The sequence below is a fragment of the Oncorhynchus tshawytscha genome, linkage group LG07 (genome assembly GCF_018296145.1).
Source record: "Oncorhynchus tshawytscha isolate Ot180627B linkage group LG07, Otsh_v2.0, whole genome shotgun sequence".
Classification (NCBI taxonomy): domain Eukaryota; kingdom Metazoa; phylum Chordata; class Actinopteri; order Salmoniformes; family Salmonidae; genus Oncorhynchus; species Oncorhynchus tshawytscha.
This window is the reverse complement of record NC_056435.1, coordinates 66,745,466-66,763,454: the sequence shown is the minus strand read 5'-3', so window position 1 is coordinate 66,763,454 and position 17,989 is coordinate 66,745,466. Positions and strand designations below refer to the sequence as shown.

The 17,989-nt window shown below is 41.6% G+C and overlaps 1 protein-coding gene across 4 annotated transcripts in view; it reads right to left on the bottom strand.

Moving 5' to 3' along the window:
* Window positions 1-4,066: 4,066 nt before the first annotated feature.
* LOC112246308 (acid-sensing ion channel 1) overlaps window positions 4,067-17,989 on the bottom strand; it is a 373,686-nt gene continuing 359,763 nt past the window's right edge. For 3 of the 4 annotated variants that reach the window (XM_042324848.1, XM_042324846.1, XM_042324847.1), the window contains 4 exons: window positions 12,005-12,096; window positions 10,707-10,786; window positions 9,433-9,534; window positions 4,067-6,003 (listed from right to left, as the gene is read on the bottom strand). In XM_042324848.1, coding sequence (XP_042180782.1) covers window positions 5,908-6,003; window positions 9,433-9,534; window positions 10,707-10,786; window positions 12,005-12,096 — 370 coding nt within the window. In that variant the 3' untranslated portion in view covers window positions 4,067-5,907. Of the gene's footprint in view, window positions 6,004-9,432; window positions 9,535-10,706; window positions 10,787-11,406; window positions 11,734-12,004; window positions 12,097-17,989 lie in introns of those variants that run through there. The other variant, XM_042324849.1, reaches the window with a different exon arrangement.

Sequence of the window (17,989 nt, the reverse complement as noted above, 5' to 3'; positions counted from 1 at the left end):
GTGGTTGTATAGGTGGTTGTATAGGTGTATGTATAGGTGTTTGTATAGGTGTATGTATAGGTGGTTGTATAGGTGTATGTATAGGTGTATGTATAGGTGTATGTATAGGTGTTTGTATAGGTGTATGTATAGGTGTTTGTATAGGTGGTTGTATAGGTGTTTGTATAGGTGTTTGTATAGGTGTTTGTATAGGTGTATGTATAGGTGGTTGTATAGGTGTATGTATAGGTGTATGTATAGGTGGTTGTATAGGTGTATGTATAGGTGTATGTATAGGTGTATGTATAGGTGTTTGTATAGGTGTATGTATAGGTGGTTGTATAGGTGTATGTATAGGTGTATGTATAGGTGGTTGTATAGGTGTATGTATAGGTGGTTGTATAGGTGTATGTATAGGTGTATGTATAGGTGTATGTATAGGTGTATGTATAGGTGTTTGTATAGGTGTTTGTATAGGTGTATGTATAGGTGTTTGTATAGGTGTATGTATAGGTGGTTGTATAGGTGTATGTATAGGTGTTTGTATAGGTGTATGTATAGGTGTTTGTATAGGTGTATGTATAGGTGGTTGTATAGGTGGTTGTATAGGTGTTTGTATAGGTGTTTGTATAGGTGTTTGTATAGGTGTTTGTATAGGTGGTTGTATAGGTGGTTGTATAGGTGTTTGTATAGGTGTATGTATAGGTGGTTGTATAGGTGGTTGTATAGGTGTATGTATAGGTGGTTGTATAGGTGGTTGTATAGGTGTTTGTATAGGTGTATGTATAGGTGTTTGTATAGGTGTTTGTAAAGGTGTATGTATAGGTGTTTGTATAGGTGTTTGTATAGGTGGTTGTATAGGTGTTTGTATAGGTGTTTGTATAGGTGGTTGTATAGGTGTATGTATAGGTGTTTGTATAGGTGTATGTATAGGTGGTTGTATAGGTGTATGTATAGGTGGTTGTATAGGTGTTTGTATAGGTGTATGTATAGGTGGTTGTATAGGTGTTTGTATAGGTGTATGTATAGGTGGTTGTATAGGTGTATGTATAGGTGTTTGTAAAGGTGTATGTATAGGTGGTTGTATAGGTGTTTGTATAGGTGTATGTATAGGTGGTTGTATAGGTGTTTGTATAGGTGTATGTATAGGTGGTTGTATAGGTGTATGTATAGGTGGTTGTATAGGTGTTTGTATAGGTGTATGTATAGGTGGTTGTATAGGTGTATGTATAGGTGTTTGTAAAGGTGTATGTATAGGTGTTTGTATAGGTGTTTGTATAGGTGGTTGTATAGGTGTTTGTATAGGTGTATGTATAGGTGGTTGTATAGGTGTTTGTATAGGTGTATGTATAGGTGGTTGTATAGGTGTATGTATAGGTGTTTGTATAGGTGTATGTATAGGTGGTTGTATAGGTGTATGTATAGGTGTTTGTATAGGTGTTTGTATAGGTGTTTGTATAGGTGGTTGTATAGGTGTATGTATAGGTGGTTGTATAGGTGGTTGTATAGGTGGTTGTATAGGTGTTTGTATAGGTGTATGTATAGGTGGTTGTATAGGTGTTTGTATAGGTGTATGTATAGGTGGTTGTATAGGTGTATGTATAGGTGTATGTATAGGTGGTTGTATAGGTGTATGTATAGGTGGTTGTATAGGTGTTTGTATAGGTGTTTGTATAGGTGTTTGTATAGGTGTTTGTATAGGTGTATGTATAGGTGGTTGTATAGGTGTATGTATAGGTGTTTGTATAGGTGTTTGTATAGGTGTTTGTATAGGTGGTTGTATAGGTGTATGTATAGGTGGTTGTATAGGTGTATGTATAGGTGGTTGTATAGGTGTATGTATAGGTGTATGTATAGGTGGTTGTATAGGTGTTTGTATAGGTGTATGTATAGGTGTATGTATAGGTGGTTGTAAAGGTGTATGTATAGGTGTATGTATAGGTGTATGTATAGGTGGTTGTATAGGTGGTTGTATAGGTGTATGTATAGGTGTTTGTATAGGTGTATGTATAGGTGGTTGTATAGGTGTATGTATAGGTGTATGTATAGGTGTATGTATAGGTGTTTGTATAGGTGGTTGTATAGGTGTATGTATAGGTGTTTGTATAGGTGGTTGTATAGGTGTTTGTATAGGTGTTTGTATAGGTGTTTGTATAGGTGTATGTATAGGTGGTTGTATAGGTGTATGTATAGGTGTATGTATAGGTGGTTGTATAGGTGTATGTATAGGTGTATGTATAGGTGGTTGTATAGGTGTTTGTATAGGTGTATGTATAGGTGTTTGTATAGGTGTATGTATAGGTGGTTGTATAGGTGTATGTATAGGTGTATGTATAGGTGGTTGTATAGGTGTATGTATAGGTGTATGTATAGGTGTATGTATAGGTGTTTGTAAAGGTGGTTGTATAGGTGTATGTATAGGTGTTTGTAAAGGTGGTTGTATAGGTGTATGTATAGGTGTATGTATAGGTGTATGTATAGGTGGTTGTATAGGTGTATGTATAGGTGTATGTATAGGTGTATGTATAGGTGGTTGTATAGGTGGTTGTATAGGTGTATGTATAGGTGGTTGTATAGGTGTATGTATAGGTGTATGTATAGGTGGTTGTATAGGTGTATGTATAGGTGTTTGTATAGGTGTATGTATAGGTGTATGTATAGGTGTTTGTATAGGTGGTTGTATAGGTGTATGTATAGGTGTATGTATAGGTGTATGTATAGGTGTATGTATAGGTGTATGTATAGGTGTATGTAAAAAGGTGGTTGTATAGGTGTTTGTATAGGTGTTTGTATAGGTGTTTGTATAGGTGTTTGTATAGGTGTTTGTATAGGTGTTTGTATAGGTGTATGTATAGGTGGTTGTATAGGTGTATGTATAGGTGTTTGTATAGGTGTTTGTATAGGTGTTTGTATAGGTGTTTGTATAGGTGGTTGTATAGGTGTATGTATAGGTGTTTGTATAGGTGTTTGTATAGGTGTATGTATAGGTGGTTGTATAGGTGTATGTATAGGTGTATGTATAGGTGGTTGTATAGGTGTATGTATAGGTGTTTGTATAGGTGTTTGTATAGGTGTATGTATAGGTGTATGTATAGGTGTTTGTATAGGTGTATGTATAGGTGTATGTATAGGTGTATGTATAGGTGGTTGTATAGGTGTATGTATAGGTGTATGTATAGGTGTATGTATAGGTGTATGTATAGGTGTATGTATAGGTGTATGTATAGGTGTATGTATAGGTGGTTGTATAGGTGTATGTATAGGTGTATGTATAGGTGTATGTATAGGTGTATGTATAGGTGTATGTATAGGTGTATGTATAGGTGTATGTATAGGTGTATGTATAGGTGGTTGTATAGGTGTATGTATAGGTGTATGTATAGGTGTATGTATAGGTGTATGTATAGGTGGTTGTATAGGTGTATGTATAGGTGTATGTATAGGTGTATGTATAGGTGTATGTATAGGTGTATGTATAGGTGTATGTATAGGTGTATGTATAGGTGTATGTATAGGTGTATGTATAGGTGGTTGTATAGGTGTATGTATAGGTGGTTGTATAGGTGTATGTATAGGTGTATGTATAGGTGTATGTATAGGTGTATGTATAGGTGGTTGTATAGGTGGTTGTATAGGTGTATGTATAGGTGTATGTATAGGTGTATGTATAGGTGTATGTATAGGTGTATGTATAGGTGTATGTATAGGTGTATGTATAGGTGTATGTATAGGTGGTTGTATAGGTGTATGTATAGGTGTATGTATAGGTGTATGTATAGGTGGTTGTATAGGTGGTTGTATAGGTGTTTGTATAGGTGTTTGTATAGGTGGTTGTATAGGTGGTTGTATAGGTGGTTGTATAGGTGTTTGTATAGGTGTTTGTATAGGTGGTTGTATAGGTGGTTGTATAGGTGGTTGTATAGGTGTTTATTATGTAAGTTCATTTAGTGTTTGGAGCATGTTTACTGGACATATATTAAAAAGACTCCATTACACTCGTTGTACTCTCCTGCGCCTGACTTCCCTGCCACCTACACACACACGGCTCTGACACACACACAAGAAAGGAGACCTCCATAGAATAATACATGTTCAAAATGATATTTAAATTTTATTATAATATGCTTTGTTAGATAAATAGAACAGTCGGTAACCTGATGGAGACTGGACTATCAGGCAATATGTATGTTTATGTAATACGGTTACAAAATACCTGCAACTTTTCCCAAATTCCCAGGTCTTCCGGGAAATCCCGGGCGAAGGATTTCCAGCCGGAAGATTCCCTCCTGATTCCGGGGATTTCTGAAAAAAAATCTGGAAATGTTGGGAAAGTTGCTGGAACCCTATTCTGTAGCAAAGAAAACAAACCCAAAAAACTGCTACACTGTAATAATAAAAAACCTTGGTATTATGAGAATATCCATAAGAATTCATCTACTTTTTCTTTTACATCATCACCTCTACATATCGGTGTAATTGTGCTTTGATAATGACATATTTGCGACTAGAACACAGATACAGAACATTTCAAAACCCGCACAGAATTACAAGGGAAACCAAAATGAACTGATTTCTAGAAAACTTCCCACACACCCCTTATTGTCAGTCAAGACCATGAGTAAATGAATAGACTGGAAATAACACGTCTCACAAGTCATTCCTAAATCCCATGTCAAACCGTAGCCCCTACTACTCCCTAGGCACTGTAGAACTGAGAGGACTGGATAGGCGTACACAATGTGGAAGCTCTGTCTGTGACAGGTGGAATTGTCTCCATACAAGTACGTACGGCATAGTTGCTAGGGGATGATTTGGGATTATAGGATAGGGCACACCTTTAACATGGATTAATGAAACAAGGCGTGTTGTTGGAATGAGGTTCAGCTGCTATCTGGTGGATTCAACCAGGCTGGTCACACAAACCAACACATTTCATTACACAAACACACGCACGCACACGCACTATTAGGAGGGGAGCATCATCTTCTTCCTGTATCATCGAGGCAAACTTGGCAGCAATAATGCAAATGAAAAAGAATTAAACCATAAAAAAAGGTAATACATGCAGAAGACGATATACAAGCATGCATTTACAAGATGAGACCTGAAAAGTTCACCATTACGTTTTTACTAAATGGTAGAGCTCTCTACTACCTTCTCCCTAAATGCTTCCACTACTCATCTTGGTTGTTATTGATGTAACCCATTGTGGAGATGGCTACATTCTCAAGACAGACAGAGACTCCCATTGGAACTGTACCTCTACGAAGCATCACAGCAGTTACGGTGCTATATCTACAGTGGAGTTGAGTGAAGCACAACATTTCTCCACTGACCAGGGTTGGGGTCAATTCCATTCCAATTCAGTCAATTCGGGAAGTTAATTGTCTGAATTGAAATGGAATTGATCCCCATCATACTACTATCCTAATAGGCCAGCCTGATCAGCAACTGACAACCAGGTGTTGGCTGTTATAAAGGCATGAGGCTCTGTTGATGTTTTTTGTACAGTGCTGTGTCTGTACACTAGTTAGATACATTTCCCATATCTGTCTGTTTTAGAGTGAGAAGTCCATATTTGCAGTGTGATCTTGAAGAGTAGAGTCTTCGTTTCCTGGTTCTATTCCAGACATAGACATAGAACATTCAGGATTTACTTTTATGATTCCAAATTCCCAAAAATGTTCTGGAACTTTTACAGATATTTATGTTTGGAAAAATCTTCTTCTTCTCTCTTAATATAATTGTTGTGATTGTTGATATTTTCCCCCTCCTCTCAGACAGTAAGAAAAGTTTCCATATTGAGAATCCGTTCACGTCAGATATTCTTGTTGTATGGTTGACTTTGGTTGCATACTGCCAGCCAGGTTATTCCTCCTTCCTCCTGTCCTGATTGGCTCAGGTATTTCCTGCTTTTTCCTGATTGGCTCAGCATGTGAAGTCTTCGAAGTTGCCCTGTGCTGGATGGTGAGGAAGCATGTTGGCAGGATACGAACCCGGCGTACGCAGGTTCTCACAGGGCGTCTGAGGGAAGAGAAGTGAACAAATGATCAGAAAACATGAAGGGAAGAAGAAAGGAGAGAGACAGAAATAAGAGGTTCTCACACAGAGCCCGAGGGATGAGCGAACAGGAAACACAGACAGGAATAAGAGGTTCTCACACAGAGCCCGAGGGATGAGCGAACAGGAAACACAGACAGGAATAAGAGGTTCTCACACAGAGCCCGAGGGATGAGCGAACAGGAAACACAGACAGGAATAAGAAGTTCTCACACAGAGCCCGAGGGATGAGCGAACAGGAAACACAGACAGGAATAAGAGGTTCTCACACAGAGCCCGAGGGGTGAGCGAACAGGAAACACAGACAGGAATAAGAGGTTCTCACACAGAGCCCGAGGGATGAGCGAACAGGAAACACAGACAGGAATAAGAGGTTCTCACACAGAGCCCGAGGGATGAGCGAACAGGAAACACAGACAGGAATTAGAGGTTCTCACACAGAGCCCGAGGGATGAGCGAACAGGAAACACAGACAGGAATAAGAGGTTCTCACACAGAGCCCGAGGGAAGAGCGAACAGGAAACACAGACAGGAATTAGAGGTTCTCACACAGAGCCCGAGGGATGAGCGAACAGGAAACACAGACAGAAATTAGAGGTTCTCACACAGAGCCCGAGGGATGAGCGAACAGGAAACACAGACAGGAATAAGAGGTTCTCACACAGAGCCAGAGGGATGAGCGAACAGGAAACACAGACAGGAATAAGAGGTCCTCACACAGAACCCGAGGGATGAGCGAACAGGAAACACAGACAGGAATAAGAGGTTCTCACACAGAGCCCGAGGGATGAGCGAACAGGAAACACAGACAGGAATAAGAGGTTCTCACACAGAGCCCGAGGGATGATCGAACAGGAAACACAGACAGGAATAGGAGGTTCTCACACAGAGCCCGAGAGATGAGCGAACAGGAAACACAGACAGGAATAAGAGGTTCTCACACAGAGCCCGAGGGATAAGCGAATAGGAAACACAGACAGGAATAAGAGATTCTCACACAGAGACCGAGGGATGAGCGAACAGGAAACACAGACAGGAATAAGAGGTTCTCACACAGAGCCCGAGGGATAAGCGAACAGGAAACAGACAGGAATAAGAGGTTCTCACACAGAGCCCAAGGGATGAGCGAACAGGAAACACAGACAGGAATAAGAGGTTCTCACACAGAGCCCGAGGGATGAGCGAACAGGAAACACAGACAGGAATAAGAGGTTCTCACACAGAGCCCGAGGGATGATCGAACAGGAAACACAGACAGAGATTAGAGGTTCTCACACAGAGCCCGAGGGATGAGCGAACAGGAAACACATACAGGAATAAGAGGTTCTCACACAGAGCCTGAGGGATGAGCAAACAGGAAACACAGACAGAAATTAGAGGTTCTCACACAGAGCCCAAGGGATGAGCGAACAGGAAACACAGACAGGAATAAGAGGTTCTCACACAGAGCCCGAGGGATAAGTGAACAGGAAACACAGACAGGAATAATAGGTTCTCACACAGAGCCCGAGGGATGAGCGAACAGGAAACACAGACAGGAATAAGAGGTTCTCACACAGAGCCCGAGGGATAAGCGAACAGGAAACACAGACAGGAATAAGAGGTTCTCACACAGAGCCCGAGGGATGAGCGAACAGGAAACACAGACAGGAATAAGCAGTTCTCACACAGAGCCCGAGGGATGAGCGGACAGGAAACGCAGACAGGAATAAGAGGTTCTCACACAGAGCCCGAGGGATGAGCGAACAGGAAACACAGACAGGAATAAGAGGTTCTCACACAGCGCGTCTGAGGGATAAGCGAACAGGAAACACAGACAGGAATAAGAGGTTCTCACACAGAGCCCGAGGGATGAGCGAACAGGAAACACAGACAGGAATAAGAGGTTCTCACACAGAGCCCGAGGGATAAGCGAACAGGAAACAGACAGGAATAAGAGGTTCTCACACAGAGCCCAAGGGATGAGCGAACAGGAAACACAGACAGGAATAAGAGGTTCTCACACAGAGCCCGAGGGATGAGCGAACAGGAAACACAGACAGGAATAAGAGGTTCTCACACAGAGCCCGAGGGATGATCGAACAGGAAACACAGACAGAGATTAGAGGTTCTCACACAGAGCCCGAGGGATGAGCGAACAGGAAACACATACAGGAATAAGAGGTTCTCACACAGAGCCTGAGGGATGAGCAAACAGGAAACACAGACAGAAATTAGAGGTTCTCACACAGAGCCCAAGGGATGAGCGAACAGGAAACACAGACAGGAATAAGAGGTTCTCACACAGAGCCCGAGGGATAAGTGAACAGGAAACACAGACAGGAATAATAGGTTCTCACACAGAGCCCGAGGGATGAGCGAACAGGAAACACAGACAGGAATAAGAGGTTCTCACACAGAGCCCGAGGGATAAGCGAACAGGAAACACAGACAGGAATAAGAGGTTCTCACACAGAGCCCGAGGGATGAGCGAACAGGAAACACAGACAGGAATAAGCAGTTCTCACACAGAGCCCGAGGGATGAGCGGACAGGAAACGCAGACAGGAATAAGAGGTTCTCACACAGAGCCCGAGGGATGAGCGAACAGGAAACACAGACAGGAATAAGAGGTTCTCACACAGCGCGTCTGAGGGATAAGCGAACAGGAAACACAGACAGGAATAAGAGGTTCTCACACAGAGCCCGAGGGATGAGCGAACAGGAAACACAGACAGGAATAAGAGGTTCTCACACAGAGCCCGAGAGATGAGTGAAAAGGAAACACAGACAGGAATAAGACTTTCGGTAGTAGAGAGGAGTGAGCATACTGTAGTGGAAAGAAACCAAAGAGAAAATACTGCCAAAAATCACCCTGCAAAAATCACCCTTTTCTTTTATAGTGCACTATTAAGTCTAAAGTAGTGAATAGGGTGCCATTTTGGGTAAGAAAGATGAAACAGGCTGGATTAAACGGAGGAATGCAGGGTAAAGGAGGATGATATAACTCCATGCAGCGAACCAACCATCTCTCTCTCTCTTTCCACAGAGGGTTCTACATGGTTCTATGTGAAACCAAAAAGGGTTATCCCTGGAACCAAAAAGGAAACAGCCAAATAACCCTTTTGGAACCTTTTTCCTAAGAGTGTACACTTGAAAATCAGAAGCTGTCACCCCCACCCAAAGCTCTCATTGTAAACCCACTAGGCTGGTCCTACAGACCATCCGTGATTAAATTGAAACCATTTCCACAATCTCTCACCTTCTCTTTTATCACTGTGCCTCTCTCTCTGTGTTTATTATTATTATTTTTTCTCCCTGTCTTTCTCCCCCCCCCCCTATCTACCCTGTCTCGGTCCAACAATTTTTCCAGACACTGCAAATACTTAGCCAGAGATAGAGCTGGCCTACTGACATGGCGCTTGACGTCCTCCAGACTCAGAGCTGCTCCCCGGTCGTTGCTGTTGCTGCGTTTGTGTTTCTTATTTGAGCACCGACACAGCTTGTACTTGATCACCTGCAAACAAGCAAACACAGTAGCTGGTCTTTGAAGCAGTGCCTCAGAGAACCAGACTTTTGGAATGCAGCCAACTGACTGTTCATCTGTTTTCCTTTATCTTTTACAAACTGCTGGTGAACAGGTTTCCCTGTTTATTACTGGATTCGTATTGAGACAAATGAATATAGTGAAGAAAAAGTTATATCATTCAAAGACAATTGATGGTACATACACAACCATGATTTCCAGTGTCAGTAATGGTAACAATAATGAGATAAGCTACTGATCCCCGTTTATTCCAATTATTCCAAAAATCATTCTTATTATTTGTATGTTTTATTTTCTATAGATAGAATTAATCATGAGTACATGAACATACAGTAAACAGAAAGACATCCTTGTTGAACAGGCAGCTATTCTACCCAGGGAGGTTGCTGCTCTGATACAAATCGACAACAACAGAAGCATCCTACCTGAATCCCAACTACAATATGACTAAAATGGTCATGCAGTCAACAGTGCTGCGCCTGAGAGAGATGAGCTGCTTTCAGACACCTGGAAATGAATGCTCTGCAAGTTCGATTTAAAGTGGGCGGCTAGTTTCAACGGGATACAGGTAGTTCCCTTTTTATTAAGTGTAGCTTAAAAAACTTCCCTCGGGTGTTGTTTTCTCCAGACAGTTTTTAAACCGGTTAGCATTTACGGAGAATACAGCAATGCTAGTGGAAATGGATTGTTTCCGTGTGGCTGACTGGTTCTAAGGCCTGTGTCTGTCTAGCACTTAACTAGACATATTGCCCTGAGGGAATCATGTAAATTAGCCTGGTTCCTCTCTAGGTTTCTTCCTAGGTTTTGGCCTTTCTAGGGAGTTTTTCCTAGCCACCGTGCTTCTACACCTGCATTGCTTGCTGTTTGGGGTTTTAGGCTGGGTTTCTGTACAGCACTTTGAGATATCAGCTGATGTACGAAGGGCTTTATGAATAAATTTGATTTGATTTGATGTAAATGAAGGATATTTACATACATTGACATTTATACTACCATAACCTAGAGGCAAACTTTCTCTAAGAAACCTAGATGCAAGCAAAACCCCAAGACATAAACTGTTTCAGGACACACCGGATAAGATTTTGAAGAAAGATCTGACAGGAAATGTAGAAACATTTTACATTTACAAAATGAAGGCTTACCTCATATAGGTAGTCAAAGAGCTCCAAGATGGTGAGGATACTGGCTCCAATGAACAGACCCATCTGACCACCAATATCACCTGAAAACACATGGAGAGAACCATCTGACCACCAATATCACCTGAAAACACATGGAGAGAACCATATGACCACCAATATCACCTGAAAACACATGGAGAGACCCATCTGACCACCAATATCACCTGAAAACACATGGAGAGAACCATCTGACCACCAATATCACCTGAAAACACATGGAGAGAACCATATGACCACCAATATCACCTGAAAACACATGGAGAGAACCATCTGACTACCAATATCACCTGAAAACACATGGAGAGAACCATCTGACCACCAATATCACCTGAAAACACATGGAGAGAACCATCTGACCACCAATATCACCTGAAAACACATGGAGAGACCCATCTGACCACCAATATCACCTGAAAACACATGGAGAGAACCATCTGACCACCAATATCACCTGAAAACACATGGAGAGACCCATCTGACCACCAATATCACCTGAAAACACATGGAGAGAACCATCTGACCACCAATATCACCTGAAAACACATGGAGAGACCATCTGACTACCAATATCACCTGAAAACTGACCACCAATATCACCTGAAAACACATGGAGAGACCATCTGACTACCAATATCACCTGAAATCTGACCACCAATATCACCTGAAAACACATGGAGAGACCATCTGACTACCAATATCACCTGAAAACACATGGAGAGAACCATCTGACCACCAATATCACCTGAAAACACATGGAGAGACCCATCTGACCACCAATATCACCTGAAAACACATGGAGAGAACCATCTGACCACCAATATCACCTGAAAACACATGGAGAGAACCATCTGACCACCAATATCACCTGAAAACACATGGAGAGAACCATATGACCACCAATATCACCTGAAAACACATGGAGAGAACCATCTGACCACCAATATCACCTGAAAACACATGGAGAGAACCATATGACCACCAATATCACCTGAAAACACATGACATACATGATGAAAAATATTTGAAATTTTTCAGGCAACTCCTTTGTGTCTGAAACCTGAAACGTAGGTTCCATAGTAAATGAAGTAATATTGAGTTCATGTTTTTATTCACAGGCTAAAACATAATTGAAAATGTTGTACTCAGCTATAACGACACACCTCAGGGTGGTTAAAATCAATTTAATTAAAACTTATAATAACTGTATTTGCTATTTTGTTCAGCAATTTCCGATCAACTGCTGACCAGCATTTTCTTACCCAGCAACCCAGCGAACTCGTAAGCTTTCGTCTGCTCGATGGTCTCGTAGTTCAGGGCCTCAAAGAAGATATCCAGAACCAGGATGTTATCACTGTCAACCAAGAGGAGAGGGAAGAGAGAAAGAAGAAGATAACTTATTGTCTAAAATAACACAGCTATTAGTATTTTTGTTTTCTCCTAACCCCCTAAGACACCCAGACCTTAAAGACACAGCTATTAGTATTTTTGTTTTCTCCTAACCCCCTAAGACACCCAGACCTTAAAGACACAGCTATTAGTATTTTTGTTTTCTCCTAACCCCCTAAGACACCCAAACCTTAAAGACCTTAAAGACACAGCTATTAGTATTTTTGTTTTCTCCTAACCCCCTAAGACACCCAGACCTTAAAGACACAGCTATTAGTATTTTTTGTTTTCTCCTAACCCCCTAAGACACCCAGACCTTAAAGACACGGTGCAGCACCCCTGGAGCAGTTTCGGGGTTAAGTGTCTTGATCAAGGACACAACAGCAGGAGACGGCATCTAGGAACCTTCAATAAAACCAACAAGTCCACTTCATACTTAATACCCACATCTAACAGCAATTGAGCATTGATTGGCACGGCAGGCTGTCCCTCTCCTCGCCTGCATGATTTCCTGTTTCTAATCTTCAGATAGATGACTGAGCAGATGTTTCAGGTTGAGCAAATCATTTGTGGTCGTGCGTGTGCATGTGTGTGTAGTTTGCCTTCAGATAATTTCCTCCTGGCTTGGATCCGCCATTGAGGGAAACATATGAAGGAAATGTTTCGTGTTGTGATTTCACTGTACTGAATTATACACTATATATACAAAAGTATGTGGACACCCTTTCAAATGAGTGGATTCGGCAAAATCAGCCACACCGTTACTGACAGGTGAATAAAATAGTACACACATCCATGCAATCTCCTTAGACAAACATTAGCAGTAGAATGGTCTTACTGAAGACCTCAGTGACTTTCAACGTGGCACAGTCATGTAGGATACCACCTTTCCAACAAATCAGTTTGTCAAATTTCTGCCCTGCTAGAGCTGCCCCGGTCAACTGTAAGTGCTGTTGTTGTGAAGTGGAAAAGTCTAGGAGGAACAATGGCTCAGCCATGAAGTGGTAGGACACACAAGCTCACAGAACGGAACTGCTGTGTACAGAAGCATGTAGCGTGTAAAAATCGTCTGCCCTTGGTTGCAACATTCACTACCGAGTTCCAAACTGCCTTTACAAGCAACGTCAGCACAAGAACTGTTCGTCGGGAGCTTCATGAATTGGGTTTCCATGGCCGAGCAGCCGCACACGAGCCTGAGATCACGATGCTCAATGCCAAGCGTCAGCTGGAGTGGTGTAAAGCTCGCCGTCATTGGACTCTGGAGCAGTGGGAACGCATTCTCTGGAGTGATGAATCACGCTTCACCATCTGGCAGTCCGACGGATGAATCTGGGCTTGGTGGATGCCAGGAGAACGCTACCTGACCGACAACGGTAAAGTTTGGTGGAGGAGAAATAATGGTCTGGGGCTATTTTTCATGGTTCGGGCTAGGCCCCATAGTTCCAGTGTAGGGAAATCTTAAAACAGAAATGGTTTGTTGAGATCGGTGTAGAAGAACTTGACTGGTCTGCACAGAGCCCTGACCTCAACCTCATCGAACACCTTTGAGATTAATTGGAACGACGACTGCGAGCCAGGCCTAATCGCCCAACATCAGTGGCCAACCTCACTAATGCTCTTGTGGCTGAATGGAAGGAAGTTCCCGCAGCAATGTTCCAACATCTAGTGGAAAGTCTTCCCAGATGAAAAGAGGCTGTTATAGCAGCTCCATTTTAATGCCCATGATTTTGGAACAAGATGTTCGACAAGCAGGTGTCCACATACATTTGGTACCTCTCTCTCTCATCACTCCTTCCCTCTCTCATCTCTTGTCTGTAGAATCCCAAGCAGGGATTACTGTACATCAAGGCCTCGGGCACAGTGGATTATTTAGTTTCTGAATATCTGGTAAACAAGTGTTGTGTCCAAACTACAGGAATCCAAATGCAGGGCAAGTTAGACTCCTAGTGTGCATCCCAAAACTGCACCCTATTCCCTAAATAGTGCACTACTTTTGACCAGGGCTATATGGGGAATACGGTGCCAATTGGAACCATCAACACTACAGCTGTTTCTCTCTGACGATAAATCAACAGGTACATGTTTTAATACCTCTGTCATGGCTTTGACATAAATAAAATCACAGTGAATCTACAGTCAATCAGAAAATACTTTTGATGTTCACAAACAAGACTTTGTGACTCAGGCAAATCTGAGTCACATATAGAATGTAGAACATGTATAATCTGAATCACATATAGAATGTAGAACATGTATAATCTGAATCACATATAGAATGTAGAACATGTATAATCTGAATCACATATAGAATGTAGAACATGTATAATCTGAATCACATATAGAATGTAGAACATGTATAATCTGAATCACATATAGAATGTAGAACATGTATAATCTGAATCACATATAGAATGTAGAACATGTATAATCTGAATCACATATAGAATGTAGAACATGTATAATCTGAATCACATATAGAATGTAGAACACATATAATCTGAATCACATGTAGAATGTAGAACACATATAATCTGAATCACATGTAGAACACATATAATTTGAATCACATATAGAATGTAGAACATGTATAATCTGAATCACATGTAGAATGTAGAACATGTATAATCTGAATCACATATAGAATGTAGAGCATGTATAATCTGAATCACATGTAGAATGTAGAACATGTATAATCTGAATCACATATAGAATGTAGAACACATATAATCTGAATCACATGTAGAATGTAGAACATGTATAATCTGAATCACATATAGAATGTAGAACATGTATAATCTGAATCACATATAGAATGTAGAACATGTATAATCTGAATCATTTATAGAATGTAGAGCATGTATAATCTGAATCACATATAGAATGTAGAACATGTATAATCTGAATCACATGTAGAATGTAGAACATATATAATCTGAATCACATATAGAATGTAGAACACATAATCTGAATCACATGTAGAATGTAGAACATGTATAATCTGAATCACATATAGAATGTAGAACACATATAATCTGAATCACATGTAGAACACATATAATCTGAATCACATGTAGAATGTAGAACACATATAATCTGAATCACATGTAGAACACATATAATCTGAATCACATATAGAATGTAGAACATGTATAATCTGAATCACATATAGAATGTAGAACATGTATAATCTGAATCACATATAGAACACATATAATCTGAATCACATATAGAATGTAGAACATGTATAATCTGAATCACATATAGAATGTAGAACATGTATAATCTGAATCACATATAGAATGTAGAACATGTATAATCTGAATCACATGTAGAACACATATAATCTGAATCACATGTAGAATGTAGAACATGTATAATCTGAATCACATATAGAATGTAGAACATGTATAATCTGAATCACATATAGAATGTAGAACATGTATAATCTGAATCACATATAGAATGTAGAACATGTATAATCTGAATCACATGTAGAACACATATAATCTGAATCACATGTAGAATGTAGAACATGTATAATCTGAATCACATGTAGAATGTAGAACATGTATAATCTGAATCACATGTAGAATGTAGAACATGTATAATCTGAATCACATGTAGAATGTAGAACATGTATAATCTGAATCACATATAGAATGTAGAACATGTATAATCTGAATCACATATAGAATGTAGAACATGTATAATCTGAATCACATATAGAATGTAGAACATGTATAATCTGAATCACATATAGAATGTAGAACATGTATAATCTGAATCACATATAGAATGTAGAACATGTATAATCTGAATCACATATAGAACACATAGAATCTGAATCACATATAGAAGGTAGAACATGTATAATCTGAATCACATATAGAATGTAGAACACATATAATCTGAATCACATATAGAATGTAGAACATGTATAATCTGAATCACATATAGAATGTAGAACATGTATAATCTGAATCACATATAGAATGTAGAACATGTATAATCTGAATCACATATAGAATGTAGAACATGTATAATCTGAATCACATATAGAATGTAGAACATGTATAATCTGAATCACATATAGAAGGTAGAACATGTATAATCTGAATCACATGTAGAATGTAGAACATGTATAATCTGAATCACATATAGAAACATATAGAATCTCTCTGTCTCTCTCTCCTCTGATTTGCAGGAGCTGCTGTGTGTTACGTTTCAGTGTCAGCGTGTGCATATCACGTCAATGCCAGACAAACGGCTGTCAGCTCCTCTCCTTACTCTTCTGATTAACCTGGGATCTCTGACCCACTGGCACTGTCTGATACACACACACCCTAGAGCAGCTGGCATGAGCGCAATAGTCAGACAATCCCACCTTCTGGTGCCCTGTGTCATGACTGTCCAGTGAGGATCCAAATAGGTCAGATCAGCTTTGCAATAAATGACTTCAACCAGACCCCATCTCACCCACAGAGGGGGAGGAGGGAACTGGTGGGGGTTGACTGTCACGCCCTGACCTTAGAGATCATTTTTATGTCTCTATTTTGGTTTGGTCAGGGCGTGAGTTGGGGTGGGCATTCTATGTTTTGTTCTATGTTTTCTATTTCTGTGTGTTTGGCCGGGTGTGGTTCTCAATCAGAGGCAGCTGTCTATCGTTGTCTCTGATTGAAAACCATACTTACGTAGCCTTTTCCTACCTGTGTTTTGTGGGTAGTTGTTTTCTGTTTTTGTGTGTCTGCACCAGACAGAACTGTTTCGGTTTTGTTCGTTCTCGTTGTTATTCAGTGTTCAGTTCTTTTAATAAATCATGAACACTTACCACGCTGCGCTTTGGTCCACTTCTTTATGCAACGATGACCGTTATAGAACTACCCACCACCAAAGGACCAAGCAGCGTGGTGTAATGGACTCCTGGACATGGGAGGAGATCCTGGACGGGAGGGACCCTGGAGGCAGGCTGGGGAGTATCGCCATCCACAGGAGGAACTGGAGGCAGGCGGAGGAGTATCGCCGTCCACAGGAGGAACTGGAGGCAGGCTGGGGAGTATCGCCGTCCACAGGAGGAACTGGAGGCAGGCGGGGGAGTATCGCTGTCCACAGGAGGAACTGGAGGCAGGCTGGGGAGTATCGCCGTCCACAGGAGGAACTGGAGGCAGGCGGGGAGTATCGCTGTCCACAGGAGGAACTGGAGGCAGGCTGGGGAGTATCGCCGTCCACAGCAGGAACTGGAGGCAGGCTGGGGAGTATCGCCGTCCACAGGAGGAACTGGAGGCAGGCGGGGAGTATCGCTGTCCACAGGAGGAACTGGAGGCAGGCTGGGGAGTATCGCCGTCCACAGCAGGAACTGGAGGCAGGCTGGGGAGTATCGCCGTCCACAGGAGGAACTGGAGGCAGCTAAGGCTGAGAGGCAACACTATGAGGGAACATGGCTGGCAAGGAAGCTTGAGAGGCAGCCCCCCCCCCAAAAAAAATTGGGGGGCGCACATGGGGTGTGTGGCAGAGTCAGGTTAGAGACCTGAGCCAACTCCCCGTGCTTACCGTGGCGAGCATGGGACTGGTCAGGCCCCGTGCTATGGAGTGAAATTGGAGGTGAGCGAAGCAGGAAGCGAAGCAGAGACAGTGAAGGAGTTGATGGGGAGATTGGAGGAGAGAGCAATGAGAGAGCTGCTGTGTTGGTGCATGAGGCACGACATCCGCCCGACAGAGCGTGTCCTCGATTTGATGTCACCTGAGTCAGTTCTCCATACTCGTCCTGAGGAGCGTGCTAGCCGTCTGGTGAAGACTGTCTCAGCCCCACGCTCCAGACCTCCAGTGCGCCTCCACAGCCCAGTGAGTCCTGCGCCGACTCT